This window comes from Primulina tabacum, chromosome 18 (genome assembly GCF_025594145.1).
Source record: "Primulina tabacum isolate GXHZ01 chromosome 18, ASM2559414v2, whole genome shotgun sequence".
In the NCBI taxonomy this organism is placed as follows: Eukaryota; Viridiplantae; Streptophyta; class Magnoliopsida; order Lamiales; family Gesneriaceae; genus Primulina; species Primulina tabacum.
Genome location: NC_134567.1, coordinates 29,366,590 through 29,378,693, shown reverse-complemented (window position 1 = coordinate 29,378,693; position 12,104 = coordinate 29,366,590). Strand labels below are relative to the sequence as shown.

General features: G+C 25.9%; 1 protein-coding gene across 2 annotated transcripts; it reads right to left on the bottom strand.

The window, feature by feature from the left end:
• Window positions 1–918: 918 nt before the first annotated feature.
• Window positions 919–11,798, bottom strand: LOC142533642 (uncharacterized). Of its 2 annotated transcripts, none has more exons than XM_075640474.1 (6): window positions 11,747–11,798; window positions 2,920–3,506; window positions 2,625–2,817; window positions 2,097–2,161; window positions 1,727–1,937; window positions 919–1,430 (listed from the first exon to the last, which is right to left on the bottom strand). In XM_075640474.1, exons 2-6 carry the CDS (start codon window positions 3,501–3,503, stop codon window positions 1,062–1,064), a joined length of 1,422 nt encoding a protein of 473 aa, XP_075496589.1. In that variant the 5' UTR covers window positions 3,504–3,506; window positions 11,747–11,798; the 3' UTR covers window positions 919–1,061. The 2 variants fall into 2 exon arrangements, with proteins under 2 accessions (XP_075496589.1, XP_075496590.1); XM_075640475.1 differs by having other exon boundaries at window positions 11,670–11,760.
• Window positions 11,799–12,104: the final 306 nt, after the last annotated feature.

Sequence of the window (12,104 nt, the reverse complement as noted above, 5' to 3'; positions counted from 1 at the left end):
TACATGAGTATAGTTGATTCGTCTCACAAGTAAATATTTGTAAAATCATCTTACAATAGATATGTTAATAATGTATATGGTCAAGAAACAAGGTTGAATTAAAGTTCTCTGGAATGTTTATAGACTATAACCGTTGAATTTATCTAGGAGCAAACTAGGGGAAACATGGTTAGTCGGGTGAAACTTGGACACTAAAGTTGTTGCATAGATAATATTAATCCACGTAACATGTTAGAATTTCGACACCTAGCATATCCATTGTCCATATGTTATAAATTTTTTTGTTTAATTTTGGTCAATTATTTCTTTCAACAAAATGGCATTCTCAACTACCCTAAATGTATCTATTGATTTCTATATATTATATACTCATTTTTTTTTTAATTTTGATCAATTATTTTGTTTTATTCATTGTTTTCTATATATTATATACTCATTTGTTTTTTAATTTTAATCAACTATTTTTTTAAGAAAATTATCTCCTCAAATCATTTTAAAAAAATGATTTTACATAATTTAATCATGTTTGAACAAATTTATTCAACGCCTCAAAACGCTTAATAAAAAAACTGAGTTTAGAAATCAGAGTTTTTAGTGCTTTTACTTCTTTTTTTTTTTTTTTTTTTTGAGAAGTTTAATAATGATTTATCTTTTCTCTCTCTCTTTTTGTAACTATATCTCATGCAAACGGGAAACCGATTTCAGCTTATACATAAACAATGAATTAGATAAAATCATACTCAATATGTCAATTACTTTTTTAATCAAGATAAATTTATTTCCAAAACATATAAGGGAAACAAATCTCAAAAAAAAAAAAAAAATTTAAAATTCGTAAAACCCATCATCAAAATGCAACTCGTATACGCCACTCATAGTCCTACAAAGAAATTCTTGCTATAACACAACAAAAAATGGTACCTCGTGAAACTGTGCTACATATCTTCTCTTTTCTTGCTTTGTTCTTAAACAGCAACTGTGGTATGTATATCGACTCATACTGATACAAAGAAAACAGCCAAAAGTTGTAAAAATAAAAATAAAGGCAAAGTTTATAATGGTCAATCTTCTATCTGTTTATCGTGAGTCCCCCAAAATTGTTGTTCCCATGCTTCTACTTGATGTATATTGTTCTGTTTTCCCTCAAGAACAGAATGAAGTGCCGCCGGATCGTACGGTGGAGGCAGGACGCATGGATCCGAATAGCTATGCCCTTTAACCATAGAATCGGTCATGAATTTCTTCTCCAATCCTTGTGCATGGCAAGCCATTGATTCTGAACAGAGTTCGACTGCTTTCTTGGGGACGGTGGGTTTGTAGGTTAAAAGCTTAGCATACTGGTTCAATAGATGAAACATGTAATCGTAGACGTAATCCATCTTTAGTTCCTCTAGAATGAATTTGCTTGCAGTCTGGCCGATGGCTTGAGCCTGCTTTCCAGAGTATGAAAGTATGTGTACGATCAAGAGGAGGTGATAATACGAGGGACGATGCAAGAACTCAAATCTTTTTTGCTTAAAATTAAAGTAGCTAAAACACTACATTTAGATAGTTTGGTTAATGCTCACACATCACAATAGCACGGGAAATTGAAATTATGAGACATGAGGGTGGGAACGAGTATTTACAAGTGCAAAACTAACATGTGCTTGCTGTTGACTCTTCCCTTGCAAACAAAGTTTTAGTTTTCAATCAATGGGTCATGGTTTCGGAGAGAGATGAATACCTCTTGTTCGTGGCTATTTCCATAGTCAACTGCATATTTAATCGATCTACACTTATCGTCATCCTTAATTGGCCAGTAATGTTGCAATGGCATCAAATTTCTAGTGAAAAAATCGTAATAATGAGGCTTTACGAGTAACGCCACAGAATTGCAAGCTAGAATGTATTTCTCGCTCACGGACCATGCTGGCCCTTCAATGTAAATTTTGTATCTGTGTATATTGCATGATGAAAAAAACAATGAAGATGTTAATTAGGTTACGCAAACAATGAGGAAAAAGGCCCCTGGAGTCATATTCCCGTATAAAATAAGCTGCAGTTTTGATACTGGGAAAAAACGAACCACATATAAAGTGTTCAGTCCGTCACACCTGTGAATGCATTGGCTCGCCAAGTCTGATTGCTTGTAACCGTGATCTTGTTCTTGTTTCCAATCCTGCAAATTTATTTTGAGTAATTAATGCTTCACTGTTCTGACATTTTCCCTGTCAAATGCCAAGGGCTGTGAATGAGGAAGGAAGATGCCCTTGAAAACCTTAACATTTGGGGCGGTGTGGACGTAGCAAAAATTTAAAAATCCAACAACTTCGTAAACTTTTTTGGAAAATGTATGTTCTACACGTCAAAAGGCATCGAGTTGCCATTTCTATCAAAATTTTCGGGCAGATCTCTTATCACAATTCTTGTCTGCACAAGAAAGTCACATCAAATTAAGTGATTGTTAAATCCTATCAGTCCATATAATTGTTTCCTATCCTAATGATCAACTCACTTTCACAGCTCAAAATGGAGCTTCAATGATTCAAAACAAATATAATTAGACAAACTTGTGAACAAATTTCAAGACAGTCTATCTATTCCTATTGAAAGTAAAAGTCCAAGTGAAAATTAAACTTCACCTGTGCATATACACGAGCATTCCAATCTTGTTCATCTGAAACATTACACTTGAGCAAATCCATCCTGGTGGCAGCAACGGCTGGATTTCCCTTCCAGTAAGCATGCGGTTCCCTATCCGTCCATCTAGTCCTCGTGTTTCCTTGTTTGATATCTTTGGACAAATCATCCCACGGCTTTATATTTATCTCCGGCCTAAACAATTAAATCTAATCTATAATTCCACCCATGCTTTGGTCACACCATATACTATATAATCAAGATTATTATATGTACTCCAATGAAACACAGATTTACCATCCCCAGAACGACCAATCTGGAAACACTATATCATATGTGGCATCGTCGCCACAGTATCTGAACAATGGCGGTGGAGATTTATACTCGGGCTCGTGGAAAGTTTCTTTCTTGATGACCGGCCAGTCTACACAATCAAACATCAACTCCAAATCCGGGACTTTTCCAGGGAACTTCCTTAGCAATTGCAAGATCCCCCAAAGAGTAAATGTATCTCTACTTTGAAACGACTTTCTATATGTTTCCACATATGCTTTCCCTTTTAATATCACCAATCGGAAATTTGCTGTTCGACTGGCACTCATCACCATTTCTTTAGTTATTCCTGTTTCCCTCCATGGCCACAAATCATTGTGAATCCAACGGAAGTAACCAGGACACGAAGGTGGTGGGCTTAAGTAAAGGTCGTTGTTTTCTGATGGTTTTTTGGAAGGGTAATAATTGGCAGGGCAAATTCGAGGCAAGGTATCACGTGAACAATTCAGGGGTATTTCTACGATCTTGGGATGGATTTGAAGTGTTTCGGAAGGATGATGGTACATTGTTTTTGGGGTTAATACTGGTTTCTGAGGGTTTTCAGTCATGACCTGCAAGAGGAGATATTTGAATTGGATTTAGTCTTTGTTTGAATGGTAGATTTGGGAAGGAATACATACACACAAAGGCATCCACAAGCATATGATGATGAAATAATGTTAAAGTTTAGACAACTATTTCTTTTGCATTCTCTACAAATGTCAGTGGGTTTCCAACAAAGGCTATATTTTTATTTTGTTAATATCAACTTTACCATTTCTTCTACAAAGACAACACATCAATATCTATATCTATATATCTATATACCTATAAAAGCGTGGATCACTCATTTGTTTTCCGATTGTGAAAAGACACAAATGTCTTCTTATTAATATGAATTCAAAAAATCATATAAGGATATATATTTAAAATTGTAACAAATGCTAATAAATTGTCATTACAACAAACATTGATTGTAGTAATTTATATCATTTCATCTATATACCTATAAAAGTGTGGATCACTCATTTGTTTTCCGATTGTGAAAAGACACAAATGTCTTCTTATTAATATGAATTCAAAAAATCATATAAGGATATATATGTAAAATTGTAACAAATGCTAATAAATTGTCATTACAACAAACATTGATTGTAGTAATTTATATCATTTCAATAATAAAATGTAAATCCTATATTAATTTTATCAAATAATTGATCTTTATAAATAATTGATCTTTATACTACATTTAAATATTTTATTCTTTTAATTTTATCTCTACATTTTTTTAATGATTTTATTATAATTTTGTAATTATGTTTTTAGTGCAATTTTTAATTAAGTAATAAATAAATTATAGTATTACAAGAAGATATATAAAAAAATTTAACTATATGTCCAATAGTAGAATAACATGATAAATATAAAATAATATGATAATGTGAAGTTTAATACTAACATATTTTATGGTTTTTTAAACAAAAAATTGAAAGTAAATAGTTTAATAAATTTATTAGAAGATTTTATATCAATAATTATGAATGTCAATATGTTAATAATCTCATAAAATATGAAGCTCTTAGAAAAATTTGAAGAGTTTGACTATAGTAAGAAAGTAAAGATTTTAGTAGCACTTTTAAAAAAAATTATAAATACGACAAATTTATAAATTCAGCACACACAAATTTGGTGATATTCGAAATATCTACTAAGATTGATTAAGATTTAGACATTAAATTAAATGTCTGAAGCTAAACCTGACAATGGTTCTCAAGAACAGTAGAACCAAAATCAAACTAAATCTTTTCTTAGTTTCAATTCCAAAATCAGTTATCATAATTTTGTAATTTAAAAATTCTTTAATAGAAAATTGTAAAATAAGAAATTTTGAAAATAATATTACATAAAAATTGAATAGATATTCGATAATAAAAAATACATTAGAGAAATAATATTTTCTTCATACATAATTCTTACAAAAAATATTAAAAGAATAGCTTTTTTTTTAATAAAATATATATTTTTATTAAAAATATTAAAAGAATATATATTTAACTATTATACTTATAAAAGTGTAAAAAGAATAACAAAATTTTTCATTGAAACTTTTCTACTATTCCCATAAATTGTGTGTTGTTAGATTAATTGTATGAAAAATTTTCTACACAATCATTAAATACATGAAGATCATAATAGTGTTTTTATTTTTTAATAGAAATTTGTAACAAAATAAATTTTGAAAATAATGTTACATAAAAATTAAATTGATATTTGATGATAAAAATACATTAGAGAAATAATATTTTCTTGATACATAATTCTCAGAAAAAATATTTAAAGAATAGATTTTTAATTTTAAAAAATAATTAAAAATATTAAAAGAATATATATTTAACTATTATACTTATAAAAGTGTAAAAAGAATAACAAAGTTTTTCATTGAAACTTTTCTACTATTCTCATAAATTGTGTGTTGTTAGATTAATTGTATGAAAAATTTTCTACACAATCATTAAATACATGAAGATCATAATAGTGTTTTTATTTTTTAATAGAAATTTGTAACAAAATAAATTTTGAAAATAATGTTACATAAAAATTGAATTGATATTTGATAATAAAAATACATTAGAGAAATAACATTTTCTTGATACATAATTCTGAGAAAAAATATTCAAAGAATAGATTTTTAATTTTAAAAAATAATTAAAAATATTAAAAGAATATATATTTAACTATTATACTTATAAAAGTGTAAAAAGAATAACAAAGTTTTTCATTGAAACTTTTCTACTACCCCCTTAAATTGTGTGTTGTTAGATTAATTGTATGAAAAATTTTCTACACAATCATTAAATACATGAAGATCATAATAGTGTTTTTATTTTTTAATAGAAATTTGTAACAAAATAAATTTTGAAAATAATGTTACATAAAAATTGAATTGATATTTGATAATAAAAATACATTAGAGAAATAACATTTTCTTGATACATAATTCTTAGAAAAAATATTCAAAGAATAGATTTTTAATTTTAAAAAATAATTAAAAATATTAAAAGAATATATATTTAACTATTATACTTATAAAAGTGTAAAAAGAATAACAAAGTTTTTCATTGAAACTTTTCTACTACCCCCTTAAATTGTGTGTTGTTAGATTAATTGTATGAAAAATTTTCTACACAATCATTAAATACATGAAGATCATAATAGTGTTTTTATTTTTTAATAGAAATTTGTAACAAAATAAATTTTGAAAATAATGTTACATAAAAATTGAATTGATATTTGATAATAAAAATACATTAGAGAAATAACATTTTCTTGATACATAATTCTTAGAAAAAATATTCAAAGAATAGATTTTTAATTTTAAAAAATAATTAAAAATATTAAAAGAATATATATTTAACTATTATACTTATAAAAGTGTAAAAAGAATAACAAAGTTTTTCATTGAAACTTTTCTACTACCCCCTTAAATTGTGTGTTGTTAGATTAATTGTATGAAAAATTTTCTACACAATCATTAAATACATGAAGATCATAATAGTGTTTTTATTTTTTAATAGAAATTTGTAACAAAATAAATTTTGAAAATAATGTTACATAAAAATTGAATTGATATTTGATAATAAAAATACATTAGAGAAATAACATTTTCTTGATAAATAATTCTTAGAAAAAATATTCAAAGAATAGATTTTTAATTTTAAAAAATAATTAAAAATATTAAAAGAATATATATTTAACTATTATACTTATAAAAGTGTAAAAAGAATAACAAAGTTTTTCATTGTAAATTTTCTACTACCCCCTTAAATTGTGTGTTGTTAGATTAATTGCATGGAAATTTTCTACACAATTTATAGGAAATCTATGCATTAAAAATGAATATATCTTTGATAAAAAAAAATATTTTTTTATCTATATACCTACAAAAGTGTAGATCATTAGCCATGTTTTCCAATTGTCAAAAAATAAAAATGACCTCCTCATCAATACAAATCCTAGATTCAATAAAGATATATTTGTAAATTTCTAATTGTTGCAAGTGTAAAAATGAAATATCAAAATTTTTTATTTATTCCGCCTAATATATAATTAATTAGTAGCCTAATTATTCCACATAATATATAATTAATAGTCTAACAAATGCTGATAAATTATCACTACAATATACATTGATTGTAATAATTTATATCACTTCAAGAATAAAATGTAACTCCTATATTAATTTTCTCAAATAGTTCATCTTTATACTAACTTTAAATATTTTATCCTTTTAATTTTCTTTCTACATGTTATTTTATGATTTTAATGCAATTTTGTTATTATATTTTAATGTAGTTTCTGATTAAATAATAAATCATAGTATCACAAGAAGATATAAGAAAAAATAATTATATATGCAATAATACAGTAACATGATAAGTATATAATAATATAAAATTTAATAATAATATATTTATAATTTTTTAACTAAGAATTGAAAGTAAATAATTTAATAAATTATTTAGTATAATTTATATCAATAATCATGAATGTTAATATACTAATAATATCATAAAATATGAATCTGATAGAAAAATTAAAAGAGCTAGCTATAATAAGAAATTTAAATATTTTAGTAGCAATTTTTTAAATATATATATATATATATCAGACAAGTGTTTTAGTGGAATCCTTCCTACAGAGGAAGAAGGAGTATGAGTGTTTTTCTCCGAACATCCATAAAATTCTCGTGTCTTTACTTTTCACAAGTTTTTACATTTCAAACTATATACATATAAATGTGTGAATGATAGAAAAGTTTTCTAATTGTTGTAAATAAGCGTGAGAAATAAAGTTGAGTTATATTTATATTTTAATTTAAATGTAGCAAATAAATCATCTCCATATTCTTAAATATTTGAGCGACTTTGTAAAAAACATACTATTAAATTTACTTAATATTAATATCAATTATTTTTTCCATTTTAATACTTTTCTTGGACTTTCATTTAAATTCTAAATTAAATTAATTACATTATTTATTGTTTTATTTCACTATCATTTGAGTACATTCAATGAATTATTAAAAACAAATTTTAATATAATTAGATTTTAAAAAAACTTCAAAAAATTATATATATAAAGGACCCATGATAAGGTATCTGAAGGCTTTGAATGAAGAGTCATTCAAATAAATTCTAAATTAAATATTGACAAACGAAAAAATAAAAAAATTAAAATAATTGTTATTAATTTTAAATTAAATAAAACGATTTAAATTGAAAATAAAATTATATTTAATCAAATTTTAAATTTATTTTGTCAAACTATTAATTTCTAAATGAATCAACAAAAATAATATATTATAAACCTAAATTTAATTGTGAATTTAAATAATATTAATAAAAAAATTAATAAATTTGAATCATAAGTACCTATAAAAGTGTAGACAAATAAATTGTTCATTCACATACATCGGATGATATGGTACTAGAAAAATATTGTTGTACAGTTGCTAAAATGAGAAAGAAATATGTAGAAAATCAATCAATTTTTTCATTAGTTTTTTCTCACTAATTTTGATAATAAATAAAATAAATTGAATGATTAATTGTTTTAATTACTCTCATAGATTCTATTTTATTTAAATCTCCCCATATTTATATATTATCAAATAGTACTCATTCATAACAATAATGCGATAACATTTTATTTGTATTTGTAGAGTTATTTACGTACAAGTATATAATGACAATTATATTGACAAAAAGGTAATCAAACATTAAATAAAAAAAGAAATAAACACTTAATTTGAACAAAAAAAATATTTTGAGCTTATTCAAATATGTTATCACAATTGATACTTTTTCAACTTATTTTTCTAAAAAAATTCAATGACGGCATCTATTATATGAAGAATAAAAAAATAGAGTCAAATTATACATAGATAAAATTATTATGAAATTGTTTTAAAAAATGACACAAATGAGTCAAAAAGAAGTAAGAGTAAGATATTCCTACAAATAATTCTTAGTATAACGTTACCATAACTAAATTGGAAGTTATGTTGGCGTAGAGTAAATCTCTTGTGAGACGGTCTCACGAATTTTTATTTGTGACACGCGTCAACCCTACCGATATTCACAATAAAAAAGTAATACTCTTAGCATAAAAATTAATAATTTTTCATGGATGACTCAAATAAGAGATTTGACCCACGAAATTGATCTATGACACCGTCTCACAAGAGTTTGTGTGGTTGATGTAATGAGAATCACCAGTTGTGCAAATAATATATACAAATTAGAATTTAAATGAGAGGAAGAAAATAATCTATCATTAATTTTCTATATTTTATGTTAAAATTCTAAATTTCTTTCTTTGTGATGCCTTTGAATTTGTATAGAGGAATAAATAATTTTATCTATTTACAATTGTAAAACAATTAAGTTATGACAATTATATCACTTAAATTAATATGATATAATAAATTTTAAAATATGAAAAAAAAAGTTAGACCATTATAAATATGACATTATAATCATTCATCTGACATCTCTAAAATATTTCTTATTATCATGAGTCGCAATTTGACCATCCCAATTAGTAATTAATAAGAATTGATTATCCATTGTTATTACTATCTCATTATTATTTATTATCTCATGCCTCACCATTTTGTGATGTTAATTTTTACTGTTTTTAATTAACAAAAAAAGAGGAAAAAGTTGAAGAAGTTAGGCACGATATAAATCTAATTTATTGATAATCTTCTAATAATAACCAATTGAATTGGAAAATATTATTATACTTAGGTAATTATAATTTATTCTAATTCAAATTTGTTAACTTTTTAATGTCCAATATATATAGAATTCATTAGTAGTGTACATGATTTTACTTTTCAAACGATAATAAGAAACATATTAAAATATAAATATATAGTGAAAACGAATTCAAATTTTCTGTTAACAGCTTTGAACCTTAGCAAATGTAATTCTAAAAAAATGAGAGAATAATGAATATGATGATACATGACACTGGAGATTAATTTAGAGTGGTGATATTTTTTTCTCTTTTCTGAGATAGAATAGTGATATTTCAATTATTAATTTAAGTAAATGAATCTCCATTTAATAAAATTGTTGGAAATGAAGTTTTCTTAGTTCATTGCTTTAAGCAAATATATATAGGGTATAGAAGGGGTTAGGGATGACAACTTTCCCTACGGGTTTGGGACCCTGCGATAAAAACCCAAAACAGGGATGAGATCTCCGATTTTTTGGGTTGAGGTTCGGGATCATGCATTTTTTAAAATCTCCGAAATAGTTCGGGACGGATATGAGCTTATTATCCCATCTCTGAACTCGCACCGCCCTGCCCTATTGTCATTTTTAGAAGGGGTGAATGTAGTAATTATTTATTTTATTTTTAATTCTTGTGTTTAAATATATTAATTTTTTTTCTCAAAATACAATTTGTGTCCATAGGTTTTCTGTAGCTAATGTAATGTTTTATTATTTTTTTATATAATTTATTGATTAACAAAATGTAGGTTTGCGAAAGATTTCGAATTTACGATATTGGTTATAGTTTAGAATATAACTTAAAATGAAAAATTGTTGTCACATGTTCTTAATTATTCCAAAATTATAAGTAAGTACTATTTTAGATTTTCAAGATATAATTTTTACATTTTAGGAACATATTTATCAATTAATTGATTTAATGAGTAGATAAATATCAACATCATATACTAAAATGTTTTCTTCCACTCTTATATTGCTTAATTAATTAAAATATATTCATATAATTCTATTTACATTGTTATATTGCTTAATCAATTCAAATCCTTTCATATTATTATATTTGTATTGTTATGTTAGTTCAATTTAGTACTTAATCTGATAAATCATTATTTCAAATTCTTATAATTTGTTTTGATCTATCTTTTTTTCGAACGAAATGTTGTTTGATGAATTGGATCACGTTACGCAAAGATTAAAAATATTTTTATTATTAATTTATTTTTTAGTTATTTAGAATATGAGTTCACGTGCGGATGCACATGCTTTTATGCTAGTATATATAAAGAACGAAATACTAATTATTGAAGATTACGGTGAAATATGATCTCATTAAGAGTCAAACATTTCTCTTGTAAAAATAAATATGTATAGAACAAACCGAAACAAGAAACATAAACACAATTGCTTCCTCCAATTTAGAATCCAAAATGGCCACATTACGAATTCGATCTGTACCATTATACTAATCAATATAGACCCTAATCAAGATATATTTTCAGTCCAAAACATTGGTAAGTGATACCAAAATTAAAGAATACCTATAAGAAAGGTGACATTAATTAAACCCATATTTAACTCACAATTGATTATCACCGACAGATATATTGTTCAGTACGCGCATACTTGTCAGTTAGCAGTTAGCAGTTAGCAGTTAGATGTAAATGAAGCGCGATAGCGCGTATCCAGATTTTACTCCTCAATTCTCAAATTTTATTAGTCCATTTTTCTTTTTATTACAATATATTTAACAATAACCAAACCACTTAATTAATTCTTCTTTACTAAATCATTAAATTTCCTTAAACAAGAAAGTACCAGAATTACCAACCGAACAAGCCAAACGACGCTGTTTAAACCAGAAACATCATCCAGAATTAAGAAACAAAGCCCAGTACTGAACAAGAAGACATAATAATAATAGAATAATACCTCCAAAGATTAATGCTACATTCGGAGTAATGCCTACATAAAGTTAACGAAACTATAGGAGAAATTTGGAGACTCACAGCAACAGAAGACTCCAGGCGGCGCGTGCAAATGAACGCGCCGAAAGACACGAGGCACTTTTATTTCTTGCATTATTTAGAATTTAGTTCATACACTCAAAACAACGATGACGTTGTTTCAGATAAATCTCTCGGAAACGAAAGCACTTTGATAAAGATCAATGACTTTTGCAAGGATCAGTTGTAAACAATTAATGATCGTTCATTAGGAAATTTTATAACATGTGTTGCACAAACTAATGGGCCGAAAATCTTTTGGGGTATCCGATTCAGTTGGAACTTTCGGAATGTGAGTGATGAGTGTGGAGTTCCATGAAGAAACGTCTTTTCCGAATTCCGAAATGTTGGCAATCCCGAA

Excerpts from the sequence above, each read along its gene's own strand:
- LOC142533642 (XM_075640474.1), bottom strand. The coding sequence starts at position 3,503 with ATGACTGAAAACCCTCAGAAACCAGTATTAACCCCAAAAACAATGTAC. Across the intron at positions 2,818-2,919 it reads GATTGGTCGTTCTGGGGATG|GCCGGAGATAAATATAAAGC; the intron begins GTAAATCTGTGT and ends TTAATTGTTTAG. Across the intron at positions 1,431-1,726 it reads GAAATAGCCACGAACAAGAG|GCTCAAGCCATCGGCCAGAC; the intron begins GTATTCATCTCT and ends TCTGGAAAGCAG.